Below are 18125 nucleotides of genomic sequence, written 5' to 3' on the forward strand. Positions count from 1 at the left end.
AAGAAAAAAGAAGAACAAGGGGGAAGAAGGGGGGATAGCCACCGTATGGCACACTTGCATGATGTGTTATTATTTTATTTATTTTTGTTGAGTTTTGTATTAAAATAATGCCACAAATTGCTGAGTTGCAAAACAGATAGCGGTTTGTTGGCTATATACAAAGAAGTGCGCACATAAGAAAAAGAACATCATGTCACATTTTTGTTCCTGAACTATCGCATCCGAAGGTGATAGATGAAAGAGTGTTGTGGACTTGCGTGGGTGCTGGTTGGGTGGGTTTATCTGCCGTGACGTCCCTCTTTGTGGATGCAGTGCGCGACGTGGGTGCGTGTTGAAAAGCGTGAGACGCGGGGGTTGCGAGCGGAGTCACAGTGCACCGCACAAACGTCTTTCTTTCTTCTTTGAGTGGTATGGTTAGTGTTCGCAAGTGGGTTGACTTTTCAAGTGAATAGGGATAAGTTTACCCTCTGGCCTTCAAAGTGTTTTACGTTGCGGCTTAGTTTTGTTCGACAGATCTAAAGACCTGGGCACAATGTAAGTTGGCATTTTATTTTTATTTTTCCCCTGTCTGTTTTCATTTTAACACTTATTATTATACTGTAGTCATAATTGGACGATGGTGTTAAACTTTCATAGAATGGTTTATAATTTCTCAAGACCAATGTAATTTCTAAAGCTTTTTACAATTTGGATGGGCTACACTTCATTCAATTGACAGAAATACTGAGAATCCGTCCTGAGACCAAAAGAGTTTAAGAAACTTTAAAATTTCAATTATTTTAGGTTGACTCAAAAAGTACGGTGTTCAAATCAGGATTAGGGGCTCCCTGAAATGGATACCTTAAAACAAAAGAGGTACGGTTGCACGTGGGAGTGTCTTTGGAGCGTGTAACGAGCCCTGGCATGAACTGATGGAAACGTGAAGAGTGGGTTTTATTCCACTTTGCAAGTGACACGGCATTCCTTACATTCTTTGAGTGATAACATCTAATAAACAAATGTCACTCTATTACCATTTAATGTCACCTTAATACAAAAAAAAAGGGGGGGGGGGCTAAAACGGTCAGAACAAAACTACTAAAATACCAATTTCCTATCATAAATGTACAGGAAATTTAATAAATAAATAAATAAAATTAACACAGCGAACATTTACCTTAATGGTTTTTGTTCCCCTGCAGGATAGTTATTTGATAGGATGTCATACTGTATGGAGTATATACATCACAGAAAATATGGGGCTCATTTAAGGTACCAAAGCATCTTTCTTGGCTATCAGTCACTAAAGAGTAATATTCGTGAAAATGTTCATGAAACTATAACAGCCAAAAATAAAACTAGTAGAGTTCTGATCCTTGCTCACCAATCTGTTGGAATATTGGGATCACTTTCTTGGTCAGTTTAAATTCAATCCAGCCATTTCCCATTGTTATGGTCTGTGTTTGGTTTGTTATGCTTTTGGTTTATTCAATTGTGTGTTTTGTATTCTTTGTCTCTTGATTATCCAATTCATATCACCTGTTGTCTGACACCTCCTTTTGTCTCTGACCAATCAGCTTCCTTTCTTCCTCTTGACGCCTATCTGTTTCTCATTGTCTCAATACCACTGTCCGTGTATTTAAGATCCCTGTTTCAGTTCAGTCCTTCTTAGAACATTATCATTGTTCCATAGTCCCTGTTCTTACCTTGTTCCTTGTTTCCCTGTTTGAGTAAGTTCCATTTCCTATTATGATTTTTTTTTTTCAATTTGCTACTTGTTTTTTTGTAGTTTTGCTTCAGAAGTAGTAGTTGGCAGAACGGTGGCAGAGTGGTTAGCATGTCCTTTTCTGAATTCTGAAATCAAGGGTTCAATCCCGGTCTTCGGCCTTCCTGTGTGGAGTTTGAATGTTCTGCCTGTACCTACATGTGTGGGTTTTCTCCTGGTACTCTAGTTTCCCCTCCACGTCCCAAAAAACATGCATGGTAGGCTGATTGAACCCTAAATTGTCCCTATGTATAAGTGTGTGCATGAATGGTTGTTGGTCTTCTCGTGCCCTGCCTTAGCGGGCAACTGATTCAGGGGGTACCTGACCTACTGCCTATAGTTAGCTGGGATTGGCTCCAGCACCCTCGTGAGTATAAGCGGCTTGGAAAATAAATGTTTCAGGAGTTTTTGACAAATAAATAATTTTGAGTTTTGCGTCTTCCTCACCTGCCATGTTCCCCTGCATTTCGGTCCCCTGCACACCCAGAACCAAGACAAAAGATTTATCACTGAATTACTTTGTAAATGCATGAAACCCCATCCAAGATGTAAAAAACTGAAGGAAAAATGTACCCCTTAATGATGGATGAAATTGTGTATCATAAAGTTCTGACAACACACATGTACGCTGTTGCTAAATTCTCGTTAAAGTTTATCATGACAGATTTACTCACTGATTTCTCTTAATTCATTTGTGCTTAAAATTGGGAGATTCCAAAAAAAAAACCAAAGGAAAACTTGATTACAAATGACCAAAATATGCAGTATTGCACACGTTAGTTTGAACATTGTGGCACATTTGACTTAAATTTTGTGTAAAACGTTACCATTTTTCAGTGGACTGATGTTTTGATTCATCTTGGTAAAAAAAAAAAATTATCAACGTGAAAATTGCATAGCGCTGTCGAGTACTCCATAAAGGTTGGGTTGAGAAATAATTTTTAAACCTAAAATATATGTAATAAATGCAAATGTTTTGCGCATTTGGATAACTGGCATTCTGGTGACACAAAACCAACAGTTTGAAAGCATCGGTGTTTTAATAAATGTCTGGAACTGCAACCTTTTAAAAATGCCCGTCTTATGCTCACACATGAAAAAGGGAGTTAACTATTCATAGAAAAGATGATGGCTGGCACAATGTTTCATCTTTGTGAAAATGTGCTTTATTAAAAAACAAAAGTTTTTTGATCAAGGCAAAGATGATAAAAACACCACATGCTGAATTGAACTGCATTGCTTGTCTTCTAGGATGAACAACAGAGACCGCTGCAAGGTGTACAAGAGGGTTGCTGTCATGTTCTGCCTGGCAGTGGTGGCACTGACTGTTTTCCAAAGAGGAAGTGTCAACATGGGGGCTCCATTCCAACTTGAGAGGCGGGCTCGTATGGATTCATCGGAGGGAGCAGAGTCCGGATTTTTACTCTCCTCTCAAAGGATAAAAGGTTTTTGGAAGGCGAGCAAACAAAAGCCTCTCCGGCTGAGTCGGTCTACCACAGAGGAACCTAGTATTACTGAAATCAACAGCGCTACAACCTGGGATATAACCAGCTCTAACTGTAGCGCCAACCTCAATCTCTCAGGCCAGGATTGGTTTCGTGGACTCGAGGAAAATTTCAAGCAGTTCATGCTCTATCGACACTGTCGTTACTTCCCAATGCTCCTCAACCATCCCGAGAAGTGCTCAGGTGACATATATTTACTCATGGTAATCAAGTCAGTGGCCACCCAGCACGACCGAAGAGAAGTCATTCGAAAAACCTGGGGGAAGGAGCGAGTGTTGAATGGAAAGACAATAAAGACGCTATTCCTTCTTGGTAAACCGTCCAATCACGCTGAAAGGGCAAACCATGAGAAGCTTGTAGAGTATGAGAACCGCATCTATGGTGACATCCTCCAGTGGGGCTTCTTGGATAGTTTCTTCAATCTTACACTGAAGGAGACGCATTTTCTCAAATGGTTCCACACATACTGCCCAAATGTTCGCTACATCTTCAAGGGGGATGACGATGTCTTCGTCAATGTGGAGAACATTTTCGAGTTCCTAGACAGCACTAGCAATACAAGGAATCTCTTCGTAGGGGATGTGATTTTCAAGGCGAGACCAATCCGTAAAAAGGAAAATAAGTACTACATCCCACAAGCTCTTTATAACAAGACCCATTACCCTCCGTATGCTGGTGGAGGGGGGTTTCTAATGGACAGAACAGTGGCAAGACGGCTTCACTGGGTTGCAGACACCCTGGAGTTGTATCCCATTGATGATGTCTTCTTGGGTATGTGCCTTGAGGTCCTTCAGGTCACGCCAATAAAACATAACGCCTTTAAGACTTTTGGCCTCGTGAAAAACAAGAGCAGTAAATTAAACAGAGAGCCATGTTTCTTTCGGAGTATGATTGTTGTGCACAAACTGCTCCCAACGGAACTAAGACACATGTGGAATCTAGTCAACAGTGACCTGATCTGCTCTCAAAAAGTTGAGATCCTATAGCTTGGCAAGGAAGAGAAATGGACACTGCCGAGACGCAAGTTGAACCTTTATGTTTGACAAAATTGTCAAAGGCAAGCAATGTGCACTTTCCTTTCTGTCGAAAGAGACTTGGACATTTTGCTAGCGCCGTGTTTTGTAAGGCTCTTCAAACATCAGTTAAATTATAGATTTTGAAATTGTGGTATTTATGAGAATTTTCAAAGACCTAACACTAAAATAATAATGTCAATGGTAACACAAAAGAGGAGAGCAAAGTGATCTGTGCTGCTTGGTGCTCAATCTGTGAGTAGTATTTGGAGCATAGCCTATTTGTTTTCATTCGTCTCTTACGCAGTGACTGACTGATAATAAACCTACAAATGTGAATCCAACATATTGGAAAACACAATTGTTTCTTCCTGTCCAAAGAAACAAACCCTTCTTGTGTAACCTTTAGGGTCAAAATGATTTGTCAACACTTAGCCCTTCTTGAGGCCAGTAAACCATCACTGCATTTTAGTGTACAAAATATTCACCAGTACTTAGCCTTGGGCCAGCATATGTGTGCCAAAGTATCTTAACCCGAATAAGAAAAAGACTACCTCAGTGATCCAAACTACCAGACTTCTAATTTTGAGTGTCTGAGGTAAACATTTGTCTGGCTGTGCTTGCTGTTGTGATTTTCAGCTTGTCCCATCAGGGGCTCCCACAGTAAGATTTTTCTTTTTTTAATTCTTCCAAACACCAGATGCCTTCCTGATGCAACCCATCATTTCTTTATGCCTGGGAATTAAGGTAGGGAGTGGCTGGGAATCAAAACCATGTCTGTGTAAAGGTAGCAGCATATATCACTTTACCACAAATGCTTTGTCTGAAAATACATAAACATTTCAAGCAGGTTTTGTGTTGTAGCGGTCCTTGCACTCTGCTCAAATGTGAGTAATGTGGATATCTGCTAATGTACTGTATAGTGCTGGAAATGTATATTAAAAAATGTTGACTGCCCATATAAGTGCATGTGCAGATACTGTATACTTGACATTGATAGGTTTACATTGACACTGGACTAAAGCAAATACTGGTACGAGTACATAAAATGTTAATTTAAGAGTCCTGTCCTTGACTAATGGGTGTCAAATGGGGGGGGTTATATTTAATTTGAAGCATGGAATGTTCCATGATCATAATTGTTAATTTGAAATATTGTATATGTTAATATATAAAATAAACATCCTGTTTTGTTCCCAGCATTTTTCTTTGTAAATCTGTCCTGGTGTAGCAGGTTGTCTTTACTCTTACCCACAACCATTACTTCTGTGGAAATTCTACAACAGGTCATCCAACATTACACTTTTTACATGGAAGTAGTAGTAGCACAACTACTGTAAATGTTAAACCAAACACAAAAGTTCACAAGACACGGAAGTCACAGTAATCTAAAAAGAAGTGTGTATATGAGCTCAGAGTTAGAGGAACACTTCCGAAATGCTACATAACTTGAAATGAAAATGATCACCCTATAGAGGGTAAAATCAAAGACACCCCCAAAAATGAAAGTGAAAAAATGATGAAGCAGACTGTTCCATTTTGTCAAAATGTCATTGTAGTGACTCAAAATTATTCTTAGTGGTTAGCGGGGCCCCGACATGCCTGACAACATCGGGTCACTCTCCTAATGAGATGACACATGGTAGTCTGGGGGATCGCCTCCCCTATCTGGATAAGGGCATTACTGAGCTCTGGACAGTCTGAGCAGCAGCCTTGTGGCGCTGGAAGGACCTAATGTCCCAGCGGTGCTCTATTAGGTTTAGGTCAGGTGAACATGGGGGCCAGTCAATGCCATCAATGCATCGGCGTCAAAGGATTTAATCCCTTCCAGGTATATGCCTCTCCAGACCATCACTGCCCCCCCCCTCCCACCACCACCACCAAACCGGTCATCAAGAATAATATTGCAGTCAGAATCACATTCTCCACAGTATCTCCTAATCCATGCCCTGCCAAGCTCTACTGGATTAACAACCAGTCTCCCGAAATCTCCATTCTCGAGACTGCTGGGAGATGCGGCAAACCTTCTTGCAGGTTTGATCTGCCATCCTGGAGGAGTTGGACTACTTGTGCAACGTCAGTAACGTCCAGGTACCGCACCGCACCATGCTATCAACAGTGACGTTGATCCAAGCCAAATGGGGAAAAACAGCGGTGGAAAGTGTTTTAAAAAGAAAAAAAATCTGCCACAAGGAGGGGGGGGGGGGGGGGTAAATCAGTGGCCTCAACCTGGAAAACCTCAACCTTTAACTTCTCTGCGGGAATGGTATTTAGATTTCATGGTCTGCAGCTCTGTTGCCGAGAAAATTAACATATCACTGGCCAAATTGTAGTGTAACCCAGGGTAAATGTCCCACTCCAGTGACACCCCTCCCTTCTAAGTGGGTACACACCCGGCAAGACAACACATTTGTGGAATCGAACTGGCAAAATCTTTTGAGGTCAGTCTGCTTAATAGGTTGCAGGACACTGCACTCTTCAACACCAGCCCTCCAGCTTTACTCAAAGGCCCTCAGAAGAATAACTCATTTGGCAGAAAGAAACGGGAATGTTGAAGCTTTGGTTAAAATTTAGAAAGGCGAAGAGATCAGTGCCAAAATTTGTAAAACTCAAGACATGGTGATGAGATACTCCAATGGGATAGTTCAAATAACTTATTTGAAGGGAGCCCAAAAGAACCTATACTCCCACTTCTGTTCTTTGATGGCCCCTGCTCGACTCTTGCAAAGGCAATATCTCTTTAAAAAAAAGGGAAGTGGGTGCTTGGGTATTTCAAAAAAGGATTCATATACTGTGTGTGTGTGTGTGTATATATATATATATATATATAATTGAATCCTAACTTTGAAAATATGCATCACATGAAATCACTGAACACTTCACAGATGGCATCAAATGGATAAAGCAAAATAAGGGAAATTCACGAGCCGGAAACATTTCCCAAACTATACTACCCCCTGGAGGACAAAGTTTGCGTTACAATTATATGGTCAACACTGGTTTAAAACCATAAATTTGCTTGAAGCTGGGATAAAATCTGAGCATTTTATGGTAGGCTACAGAAAAATTGGTGTAATGGAGGTACTACACTGCTCAAAAAAATGGAACACCAAGTAACACATTGTAGATCTGAATTTCTTCCCTTAGTTGAATGTGCCGACAAGTCACACAAAAATTATCAATGAAAATCAAATGTATCAACTCATGGAGGTCTGGATTTGGAGTTGTACTAAAATTGAAAGTGAAAAACACTACAGACTGATCCAACTTTAATGTAATGTCCTTTAAACAAGTCAAAATTAGGCTCAGTAGCGTGTGTGTGGTATGGCTTCCACGTGCCTGTATGACCTCCCTACCACGCCTGGGCATGCTCCTGTTGAGGTGGCGAATGTTCTGAGGGATCTCTCCTAGATCTGGGCCAGATAGATTTGACTTTCAGTAATTTTTGTGGGATTTTGTATTCAGTACATTCAACTAGGGAAAGAAAGTATTTAATAAAAAAATACGTTCATATCTGCAATGTGTTAAAGTGTTCACATTTTTTTTCTTAAACAGTGAGATGTGCTCTAGCTAGCATCAGTTAGACAAGCTAGTCTACCTAAACTATGACCATATAAAAGATTATTTCAAACATCTGATTTAACACAAGTGAAAGACCGTTTAAAAATCACCTTCAAGGTTTATTCAATGAGACAATTAAATTCTCAAATGGGAAACAGTCAACACACTACAAATATGTTACACGATTCAGGTGCAGTCAATCTCCAACTCGACCAGAGCACATCCCGATAAACATGACATTTTTGCCGAAACCAAACTTAGGACTCAAACGCTATCAAAATATGCTTTACACATTACATTAAGACTAAAGCAAACTAAACGACAAACAAAAACAAAATAAGGATACAAGTGTATTTTGTTTTTTACAAAACGATAATAGAAATCATACAAACTGTTTAATTTACACATGTATGTATCTGAGGGAAAGTGGGGGGAAAAAAAGACGTTCAGTTTTCACAGCAAACTGGTTTGCTGGACCCATTCCATTATACTCTTTTAGAATTACAAACTAAAGAGGTGGAGGGGTGCAGGTTTTTTTTTTTTTTTTTTTTACTAAGGACATTCAGTACTCGCACGAGTTGTTATCTTGAGCGCCATTTTGGCACAGAAGGGCAGGTAGAGTTGGAGGATTCCAAATACAAGGGCTAAAATGCCCATTAACAGTTAAATATTTATCAACGACGCTTTCTGGAATGTCCAAAAGCTCTGAAAACTGATGAAACCAGAGTCCATTCAAAAAGTAAAAGACTAAATTTAGTCATCAAACTTAATTTTCTTTCCTTGAGGCTTGGCTCCAAATCCACCGCCACCTCGTCCACCTAGAACAAAAAGTTTAGTCAGTAAATTAGTCCCCAAACAAGCAAACAAACAAACAAAAAAAGGTTATTTAGGTAGAAATGGGGAAAGGGGCAAGAAGTGGTTATATTTTGGGAATATATCAAATGTTTTTACCTCCAAAACCACCACGTCCACCTCTTCCACCGCCACGAGGGCCTCCTCGACCTCTGCCGCCGAAACCAAAGCCGCCGCCACGGCCACCGAAGCCACCGCGACCTCCTCTGCCGCCGCCGCGGCCACCGAAGCCGCCGCCGCCACGACCCCCACGGAAACCACCTTCACCCTTAGGCTTGGCATAGTCCAGAGTCACCTTGCTACCGTCGATTTCGCCGTCCTCCATAGCTTCTTTGGCTGCCTTGCAGTCATCCTCGTTATCAAAGTCCACAAAGCCAAAGCTGAAAAGAAAATACTGTTCACTTTGTGCCGGACACTGGTTAATACAACACTTATTCCCAATTATCTCAGGCAGGCTACTTCGACAAAGTGTTTGCCTATAAAAACAGCCAGTGTATTTCAAGTCTATACACTGTCAGAAACAAGACCGTGCCCATGACAAGAATTTCACAGAGAACTTACCCTTTAGATGACCCTGTGTCTCTGTCTGTGACAATTCTAGCACCCACTGAACCTTCAAACGCTTCTCTGAGGGTTTGATCCGTTGTATCCTCTGAGAGACCCTTGACGAACAGAGTCTTTGTTGGACCTGGTGGGACAAAAAAAAAAAAAAAAAAAAAAAAAAAAACATCATAAATCCCATGACTGCAATTCAATATGTTTGTAGTTATAGTATGTAGAGCAGATCAGGACTTGACTATCTTTGTATTCACCACAGAGTTTCTGATTATCAAGTTATCATCATGTCTGATGAATCACAAATTAACGACCAGTTTTAAGACCTACCAGAGTTTCCCCTGCCTCCATCCTGCCTACCACCGCTGTTCTGACTGTACTCAATTCGAATCGAGCGACCTTCGATCTCTGTGTTGTTCATCGTTTCTAAAGCTTCCTTAGCATCTTCTGTGTTCTCAAACTCTAGAAAGGCAAACCTGTGGATGACATGATAGGGGATGAGCACACGTTTCAACGCATTTGCGGTCACCATACACTCTATACTCATGTAGCACAGCAGACATGGGCTGTAACCTCATGTGACTGAGTGAGCCTGTTTAAACTGTGCATTGGCTCTGCTTCTCGTGCGAATCCATGCATAATCATGGCATGACTATGAGGAGCTCATGAGAAGGTGCAACAAAACTGAATTAGGTGGTAAAAACATCAAGATCAGCTTGTTTTACTTACCCTTTGGGTCTGCCATCTCTCTGTGGGATTCTAATGGAAACTGCCTTTTCAAATGTGGATTGCAAAGCATCTTCTGTGGCGCTGAAGGCAAGGTTATTCACAACTAATACCTTGCCAGCTGGGGCTGATGCTGAAAACAAAATAGATGTTAGACCTTTGTCTAGATGATCTTATCGACACACAATTCATCAGTTTACACAAGAACAATTGACGGTGCACATTTACCTGCTACCTTTCCCCCTTTCTGGCTTTTTTCTCCCACGAAGTCCAGGACAACCGACCTTCCCTGAATATCACAACCCTGTGCCTCTTCCAGCATTTTCTCTGCATCCGCTTCACTTTTAAACTCAATGTAGGCAATTCTGGTAAAGACAATGAACACTAAGTCATTTTTCTGCAAATTCCCTTTTTACCACTTAATTGGCAGCAGTTCTTTTACCCTCTGTTGGCCCCATTCTGGCCAGGGGGAACCCTTACATCAACCGCATCTTCAAAAACCTCTTTCAGGTCATCAACCGTGGTAGAAAAGGGAAGGTTTTTCACAAAAAGTGTCCGTGAATCCCTTTCTGAGGACACAAAGAGAAAACTATGTAAATAATGCCATTCCATTTCTTTGCTGTATGACTGGACACCCGTGGTACCTTTTTTGCCCTCTTGGGAAGACTCCTTGCTTCTGGCCTTGTCCAGCTTGATTTCCTGACCCATAACCTTTTTGCCATTGAGTTCCATTGCTTTTTGCATATCCTCCTCACACGAAAACTCCACATAGCCAAATTTCCTGAAATATACAGTATATAAAAAACTAAGCTTTGCTGGGTCATTTTTGCAGATATATAATCTAAAAATTACCAAAATCACAATGTATTTGTTACAGGAACATTAAGGGGAAACGACACCTTTATCATGTGCATCTCATATTTAAAGTAAAAATCTTGTCTAATAAAATAATTTTTAGGATGTGCAATAGGTGAATAACTACATTTTTTTGGTTGTGCTGCAATGGTTTTGTTGATATTATGTTTTAAATTTGTAGTGATGTCACACAACCCCCCCATTAACTGCAAAATAGATCTGAAGTGGTGCCATTGGTTTGTGCTACATTTGTGCAAAAAAAAAAAAAATCATTTTATAGTAAGGCTGCAACAACTTATGGATTAAATTAATAAATTAGTTGCCAACTAATTTGATAAATGATTTTTGCCGGCAGCTATGAGCAGTCCCGTTTGGATCCTTGTTTGGGTGTAATGTAAGGCTCCGCGCGCCAGTGATTTGAGATGGAGAACAAGTTCAATGCAACTGCTAGTGGGTTGCTGAATAAACCAATATTACGAAGTGTCGAGAGTTAGATTGTCTTGTGTTGTTAGATCCAGTGTCTTTTGCCAGAGGTGAGTAAATGAAGCCAATTGTATCATTTGTGTTTGTTGAAAAGACGTTACTGCTTAGCACGGAGCGCTAAGCTAGTTAGAGAGTATACTAATCTGTCTTGCGTGTCCGTTTGTCTTGTGTTTTGGGGAAGCATTAGCACTAAATTGTCATACAAGAGTGCGTTGAAATTGAATTGTATTTATGAACAACTGTTTGATAAACAATTGTTATAGTCTGCCTCCTTCGTTTGGTTTGTATAAAGAAATCAAAAGTCACAGTTTATATCAGCGCTTAGAAATCCGTCTTGTGTCCTAGCTTATGTTTTAGTTTTATGTACTACCAAGTTAAAAAGTAAGTTTTATGTACTTAAAACAGTTGTAGACTACAGTACTGTTAAGTCAGGAAGCAGTAATTAAATATTTTGGAAGAAAATGGTCATCCAGTCATTTGTCTTGTTACAACATGCCTAAAACAACTTCAAGTTAAATTGTGACTGAACTGAAAAAAAAAAAAAAAAAGGGGGGGGGGGGGGGTGTCCCAACAACTAGCGCAAACGTAGCACAAACGAATGAATAGACCACTTCGGGTCTATTTTGCAGTAAATAAAGGGCTTCAGGTAACGTCATCACTCGAAATTAATAACTCATTATCTCCCTGGAATTAAACACCTCTAATTTTCAGTTAAATTTAACATAAGAACATGATTATCCAGATAAAGACATTTTGAGACTAAAGACCTGCAGGAACCCTGGGGCCCAAAACATTGATTATAACTGGTCATTGAAGAAGACATCAGTTTAGCCGGCTCTTCAAGTGTTAACAATAATGTTGGTTGCACTGTGACCCTACACTCCTTGAATGAGGCACAAAATATCTTACTTGGATGCACCTAACCGGACTTCAGCGACTTCAATGTCATTCTTGGCGAAAAATTTCCTCATGGAACTTTTGATTTCATCGAAGTCTTTGTTGGAGTTCAGGTTACCAGCAAACAGACAGAAACCTTACAAACAAAATGGATAAATATTTTAGTACAAGTGGCACATAAAAACAACAGTCAGCAAGTATAATATCCTTACCTTCTCCTTCTGACTTGGCCTTTTTGGCAGGTGGTGTGTCCTTCTTAGCCTCTGCCTTCCTCTTACCAGGAGTCACTGGGGCTTCTGTGAATTTCAGGGTTCGTACACAAATTCAAGCAACTATTAACAATTTTCAAAATCAATTTTCCAGTACTATTTTAGCAACCCACAAATCTGTTTCGAGGCTTCAGAAGGCTACACGTAGGAGTCAAAGCCCCAGAAAATTTGTTACAACCCAATCCGAATATCTAACCAGCAGCCATTCATAACGGGGCATTAAAATGAAAGTGTGGCCCATTTAATTTGGGTTTGCTGGCATCTCTCAATTTGGTTGATGCTGTATCAAATTTTCTTTGTCTTTTTCTTGAAGACAGAACAGAAAGACTATTTAGTGATCTAGATTCAGCTAAAATTTAATGCAAAAACTTAAAAATTATGTTCGGGTGTGCATCATTGCTGTGCAATGCTTGCTGTTGACATGGACGATTCACTAACCAAAGTCAAAATGCTTTACAGTAACGTACTTATTAGGTTTTGAACCAGAAAGATTGATCTATGCCACAAATCACCTTCTTCCTCATCGTCGTCCTCTTCCTCGTCATCCTCATCGTCGTCCTCTTCCTCGTCATCCTCATCGTCGTCATCCTCAGACTCTTCCTTGGCCTTGACCATGCCAGCCTTCTTTGCCTTTGCAGCTGCAGGAGCAGGTGTTGTGTCCATTTCCTCTTCAGACTCTAAAATAAAACAGATGGACAGTTAAAAAAAAAAGTCAAAACTTACAAACATGCAATAACTAAGAATTAAGAACACATCAGATACAGATTAAGGTGACATCACACAATTTCAGTATTAAGTCCCTTGTTGATCATCATTTTCAAAAGAAACCTGCCCCAAAACACTACACTACTGGCTTACCATCTTCATCCTCATCATCGTCCTCCTCCTCCTCATCCTCTACTTTAGCTGGTTTTGCTTTTGGCTTAGCAGCTTGTTTTGCACCCTTCTTGGGAGGAGGGGCCTCTTCTTCAGATTCCTCATCTTCATCCTCATCATCTGAGGGCTCCTTTGCAGGTTTGTTCTTTACTTGCTTGGCAGGGGCCTTTGCAGCAGCCTTGGCTGCTTTCTTGGGTGGTGGGGGTTCTTCCTCGGACTCTTCATCTGGAGACAGTACAACAAATCAGCACTTTCCCCAAACTACATGCAAAATTAGATGCAATCTTGAACACATGGTTCATGTCACGGCGATTGAGGATAGAACTGGTGGACAATCAAACACACCAGCACCGAAGACATAGCACCGTTCGTTACTCTTCCTCCGTACATTACACACATGAGTACTGATAACTACATGCGTGCCAAGAAATGGAGGGGTGCTGAATATATCAGACAACATTTCAGGACATACCATCATCATCGTCGTCGTCTTCATCATCATCATCAGATTCTTCCGCAGCAGCAGGAGCAACTTTTGCAGCTGCTTTGGCAGGGGTTTTCTTAGGGGGTGGGGCCTCCTCTTCAGACTCTGAACAGAACAAAAAATATCAATTAAACATTTGTGTCTCAAACAATTTAGGGGCATTTTGCTTGCTGAATTAAAATTGTTATTTTCTTTTCTAAATTGATATTTTCCCCATCTTGGAACTGTTCGTCAAAGAGTCACGCCCTCCTGTCCTCCAACCCTTATATTAAGTCTAGAGGTTGACTTATATATGGACCCCCCCCCCCAACACTGGCTGATCAACAAAATTAAACCGGTAAAAGGATTTTGATCATGCATCTGTGTGGGGAACTATGGCTGCCCCTGATGGTAGGAGCACGGGAGGACCCTGCAGCAGCTTGAAGGCAGGCTGCTACAGGAAGCATCGGGCCTGCCTTTTTGTAAATGTTGCAAGATTTTTTTTCTTCCCATCGTGCATGAGAGAATATGCAATGTTGCTTTATCCTTTTAAGGTATTTATCGAGCGATTCTTACACTCAATGTAACTCATAGCATTAGCATGGCATTTGCGCTAGCATTAGCCATATCATGGCACGCAACCTCTTCAACTGACTTGTTTACATCTCGCCGTGACTGGTTTAATTATTTGAAAATAATGTACTTGCTGAGCGTATATAATCAGAAAAAGTGCTGCGTTTGTTGGTTTCGTAGAAATAAAGCTTTAAGTCTCAGGTCATCATTGTAAATTTGAGGCTGTTGAAGCTTTTTAAAATTTCTTTTCATATTCTACATGCTTAAAAAAAGTATATAGGCCTCAAATATCGCCTTACAAAGTCGCAATAAATTTTTGGGGAATATCGTATCAGGATCGGCATTACACTTGCAATCCTAAAAAACACATGCGACCACAATTGACCCAATTCGTTCAGACACTCCTTGAAGCTACCAAAAGTGTTATTTGAACAAATACACTCGTTGGGGGGTAAATATCAGATATTACCGGAATCATCGTCTTCCTCTTCACTTTCTGCTTTCTTGGCAGCTTTGCCATTTTTAGCATTAACCTTGGCAGCTTTGGCTGGTGTAGCTTTTTTTGCCACTTTTGGTGGTGGAGTCTGTAAAACATGACAATGAGGCAAGTGAATAATGTCCTTCATTTGTAAGACAAACCAAACAAGACATGAAAAGATGCGGTACCTCCTCTTCTTCGCTTGATTCTTCATCCACTTCTTTGGGGGGAGGAGGGGCTTTTTTCTTCTGGTTTACTTGTTTATTTGGAGTCTAAATTTAGAATGATAAAATAAAAATCAAATATTTTCCCCAAAACCGTGGCAAATAAAAACACTGCTGTCACTAAAGGACTGATACTAAGGAATATTCATTTTCAGTTACAAAAAAAATGTTCCATACAATATTAAAGAGGTTAATATGATCATAAAAGTTGGGGGTCTCAGCGTGGGCAACGTGTTCCAGTCGTGTCACGGTGTGGGGGAGGCGCAAAACCCACGTGGAACACTGCGTGTTCATCAACGTGTTAGCATTTGAGCTAATGTTAACGGCGTAAAGGCAAACAAACTCTTGAGGAGAAAACCCGGTTAGTTTGTAGATGGGAAATTACGCAGCAAGTCGGTGCTCGAATAAAAAAACAGCAAACCATCAAACGCTGTCCCTTCGCGTAACATAAGAAATAAGGCAACATTGTGCATTCAAACAGCTAATCCTCGAGTGAACGCGGTCTTTAGCCATTTTCCTCGATGTATGATAATGTACGAGGTTTGATTCTAGCGATATAAACTGAGCTTTCTGTGCAGGTCATCTCCGCGCCGAAATTGCAGGGATCAGGACGAGAGCGCGCATGAATGCCATCTTGAATGGCTGTTAGCAGGCCCAGCTAGGCTGCAACAGCACGGCAACATGGCCGCCGTAAATCTATGATGTACCCATTTTTATCGCCATTAGACCACGTTTGCCCGTAAACGTACGACATCTAACAGCCGATGATTAAACAGAACAAATAGTTGCGAGGTTAAGATTTAATTCATCGTGTTGACTAGATATATTTCCTAAAAGACGCAGCCAACAACTACTACACGAAGGCCTCGTGCGTACACAACAGCTTCTTACAATCATGTGGAAACGCATAGCAAACATTTTCACCACAAAATGGACTTTGACTGGTCTTACCTTCGCTAACTTCACCATCGTGCTTCCGTGTGTTTATATGAGGCGGACGTTGAAAAGAAGTAAGCAAATAGCTACTGCATGCACGTGGTTCTGCCTACACGATGGGTGCACTGATCAGGAAAGACAGAGATGAGGACGCGCTCCTCACTCTCTTGTTGAGCGCGTTCACGAGAGGACTGCCCACGTGACCGTGCAGTCCAATCAAACATGAGATTCAGTTGGCCGTGACCGCGCCTCGCATAGATGCAGAAAACTTTTGTCTGTTTGTACGACCCTAAAGCAACAGTAAACTAATAATTTAGTGTAAATTGCCTTCATGTGAAAGATTGTTACTCAAAGAATTCAAATTTATTCATATAGCCCCTTACAAAAACCCGAGAGGTCCTCAAAGTGTTTTACAACAAAACAAAATGTAGTACACAATACAACCCTTAGCAAAAAGTATGGAATCACCAGTCTCGGACGAGCACTCAGTCAGACATTTTTTTATGTAGAACAAACTCAGATGAAAAGGTTGAAATAATGAATTAGTTCAAAAGTGCAACTCTTTAGCATTTAGAAACACAAAAAAGATTAAAAACACTGCGGTGGTCAGTAAATGTTACTTATATAGAACAAGTGCAGGGAAATTAATATGGACTCACTCCATTCTGAGGGAAAAAAATATGGAATCATGAGAAACAAACACAAAATTAACAATCAAAATACATCTCTAGTATTTAGTAGCACCACCTCTGGCTTTTATGACAGCTTGCAGTCTGAGGCATGGACTTGATGAGCATTCCTCATCAATTTGGTGCCAACTCTCTTTGGTTGCAGTTGCCAGATCATCCTTGCAGGTCGAAGCCTTGCTGTGGACCTTTTTTTTTTTCAATTTCCACCACAGGTTTTCAATAGACCCTACTCACCTACGTCACAAAATGACGTGTCGCTGTATCCGGCCGCGATATTGTCCGTATTTTTTAGACCTATTCTCATTGTTTTCAATTAGTCGTGCAAGTTATAGAGCAATTCATGGAAGCCCCGGTGTTATCTGACACTGTAAACTCATTGGATGCGTTGCATAAAAGGAGTTATGTGGAAAAGCTTCAGTTTATCCATTCGCCAGATCCATATTTGATGCCTAAATCGATGTTTTTCGACCCGTTGTCTTCGCCGTCTTTGCCTGACATCTGCTACCCTGATATTTACAACTATCTTGTCCACACAAAATCAGCCTATTCTCACGAAAGTTTGAAAAACTTTAAGAGCTTGGAGGCTTATAAATACTTTGTTGCTGGTTGGGTGAAACATGTCCTCATCCACGAAAATTCGGCAGGAATCTATCTTGTGCTCGGGAAGGTGAGTTACGAAATTTTCAATTCAAAATCTTTTGTTCTTGCTAACATCAACTGTCAAGTGTAATGTATTTCATGTCATTTGTCAATGGAGCTAGGGCTTTTAATGTTTATATGGTTTAGCGATAGCACTCTCACTACATACATATATAATATGTAATAAATATGAAGTGCGATAGCACTACTCCAGATTGTCCCTAGTTGAATTTATTTTTTGGCTTTTGATCTCAATCGTGAAATTGTAAATTAATTGTATGACAACTGTCTTATTATCCCCTTATAATTATATATTTTCAGGTAGTTCATTCACAACGTCTGAGTGTATGTTGTCGGCGATTAGCCTAGCAATGATCTTAATTGTGGTTGTCAGCCCAAAACCCTCTAAATATATATTAAATGCATCTTACCAGATATAAAATGACTACTACATAATCTGTGGTAGTCGTTTGGAGCCCAGTTTTCTCGTCGAATTGCAGCAGTCCATCTCGCTCTCCTCTCCGGGTCTCTCGGAATACGGTTAAACTTCAAGTCTCTCCGTCTATCTTCTCTGTTTTTGCAACCGACCGCCACACACGACTTCACCATTTTGATTATTAATGTTAACGAGCAGAAAAACACGCCATAATAGGAGGAATTTACGAAGCGCTAATGCATTAACATGACGAGTAGACGGACAACATGGCGCGGGGGCGTGGCTGTGACGTCACGTGAGTAGGGTCTATAGGGTCGAGATCTGGGCTATTTGCAGGCCATGACGTTGACT

General features: G+C 40.6%; 2 protein-coding genes, 1 long non-coding RNA gene and 2 other non-coding genes across 6 annotated transcripts in view; 1 reads left to right on the forward strand and 4 right to left on the reverse strand.

Annotated features, from left to right (window-relative positions):
* Positions 1-1491, reverse strand: part of LOC130918897 (uncharacterized) — a 35643-nt gene extending 34152 nt beyond the window's left edge. The window contains exon 1 of the long non-coding RNA XR_009063851.1: positions 1364-1491. This is a non-coding gene — a long non-coding RNA (uncharacterized LOC130918897). The remainder of the gene's footprint in view (positions 1-1363) is intronic.
* Positions 338-5456, forward strand: b3gnt7 (UDP-GlcNAc:betaGal beta-1,3-N-acetylglucosaminyltransferase 7). 2 transcript variants are annotated; one of them, XM_057841119.1, is made up of 2 exons: positions 338-534; positions 2996-5456. In XM_057841119.1, coding segments are annotated over exons 1-2 (1242 nt in total). In that variant the 5' UTR covers positions 338-532; the 3' UTR covers positions 4236-5456. The 2 variants fall into 2 exon arrangements, with proteins under 2 accessions (XP_057697102.1, XP_057697103.1); XM_057841120.1 differs by lacking the exon at positions 338-534 and adding an exon at positions 1446-1709.
* A 2465-nt stretch (positions 5457-7921) lies between these two features.
* On the reverse strand, positions 7922-16192 carry ncl (nucleolin). The gene is made up of 16 exons (XM_057842334.1): positions 16026-16192; positions 15039-15122; positions 14842-14956; positions 13809-13925; positions 13319-13561; positions 12973-13137; positions 12404-12487; positions 12204-12327; positions 10601-10737; positions 10399-10525; positions 10185-10321; positions 9960-10089; positions 9561-9706; positions 9237-9363; positions 8775-9055; positions 7922-8641 (listed from the first exon to the last, which is right to left on the reverse strand). Exons 1-16 carry the CDS (start codon positions 16041-16043, stop codon positions 8577-8579), a joined length of 2100 nt encoding a protein of 699 aa, XP_057698317.1. The 5' UTR covers positions 16044-16192; the 3' UTR covers positions 7922-8576.
* Positions 9774-9905, reverse strand: LOC130919563 (small nucleolar RNA SNORA75). The gene has a single exon (XR_009064000.1). It is a non-coding gene; the product is annotated as a small nucleolar RNA SNORA75 (small nucleolar RNA).
* Positions 13635-13772, reverse strand: LOC130919566 (small nucleolar RNA SNORA57). Its single transcript, XR_009064002.1, has one exon. It is a non-coding gene; the product is annotated as a small nucleolar RNA SNORA57 (small nucleolar RNA).
* Positions 16193-18125: the final 1933 nt, after the last annotated feature.

This window comes from Corythoichthys intestinalis, chromosome 7 (assembly GCF_030265065.1).
Source record: "Corythoichthys intestinalis isolate RoL2023-P3 chromosome 7, ASM3026506v1, whole genome shotgun sequence".
NCBI classification, from domain to species: Eukaryota; Metazoa; Chordata; class Actinopteri; order Syngnathiformes; family Syngnathidae; genus Corythoichthys; species Corythoichthys intestinalis.

What these genes read in the sequence shown, in the direction of transcription:
- ncl (XM_057842334.1), bottom strand. An exon ending in GAAAGGGGGAAAGGTAGCAG is followed by an intron (nt 10,090 to 10,184) that starts GTAAATGTGCAC and finishes TTTTGTTTTCAG; the next exon opens with CATCAGCCCCAGCTGGCAAG. An exon ending in GACACAGGGTCATCTAAAGG is followed by an intron (nt 9,056 to 9,236) that starts GTAAGTTCTCTG and finishes TTTTCTTTTCAG; the next exon opens with CTTTGGCTTTGTGGACTTTG.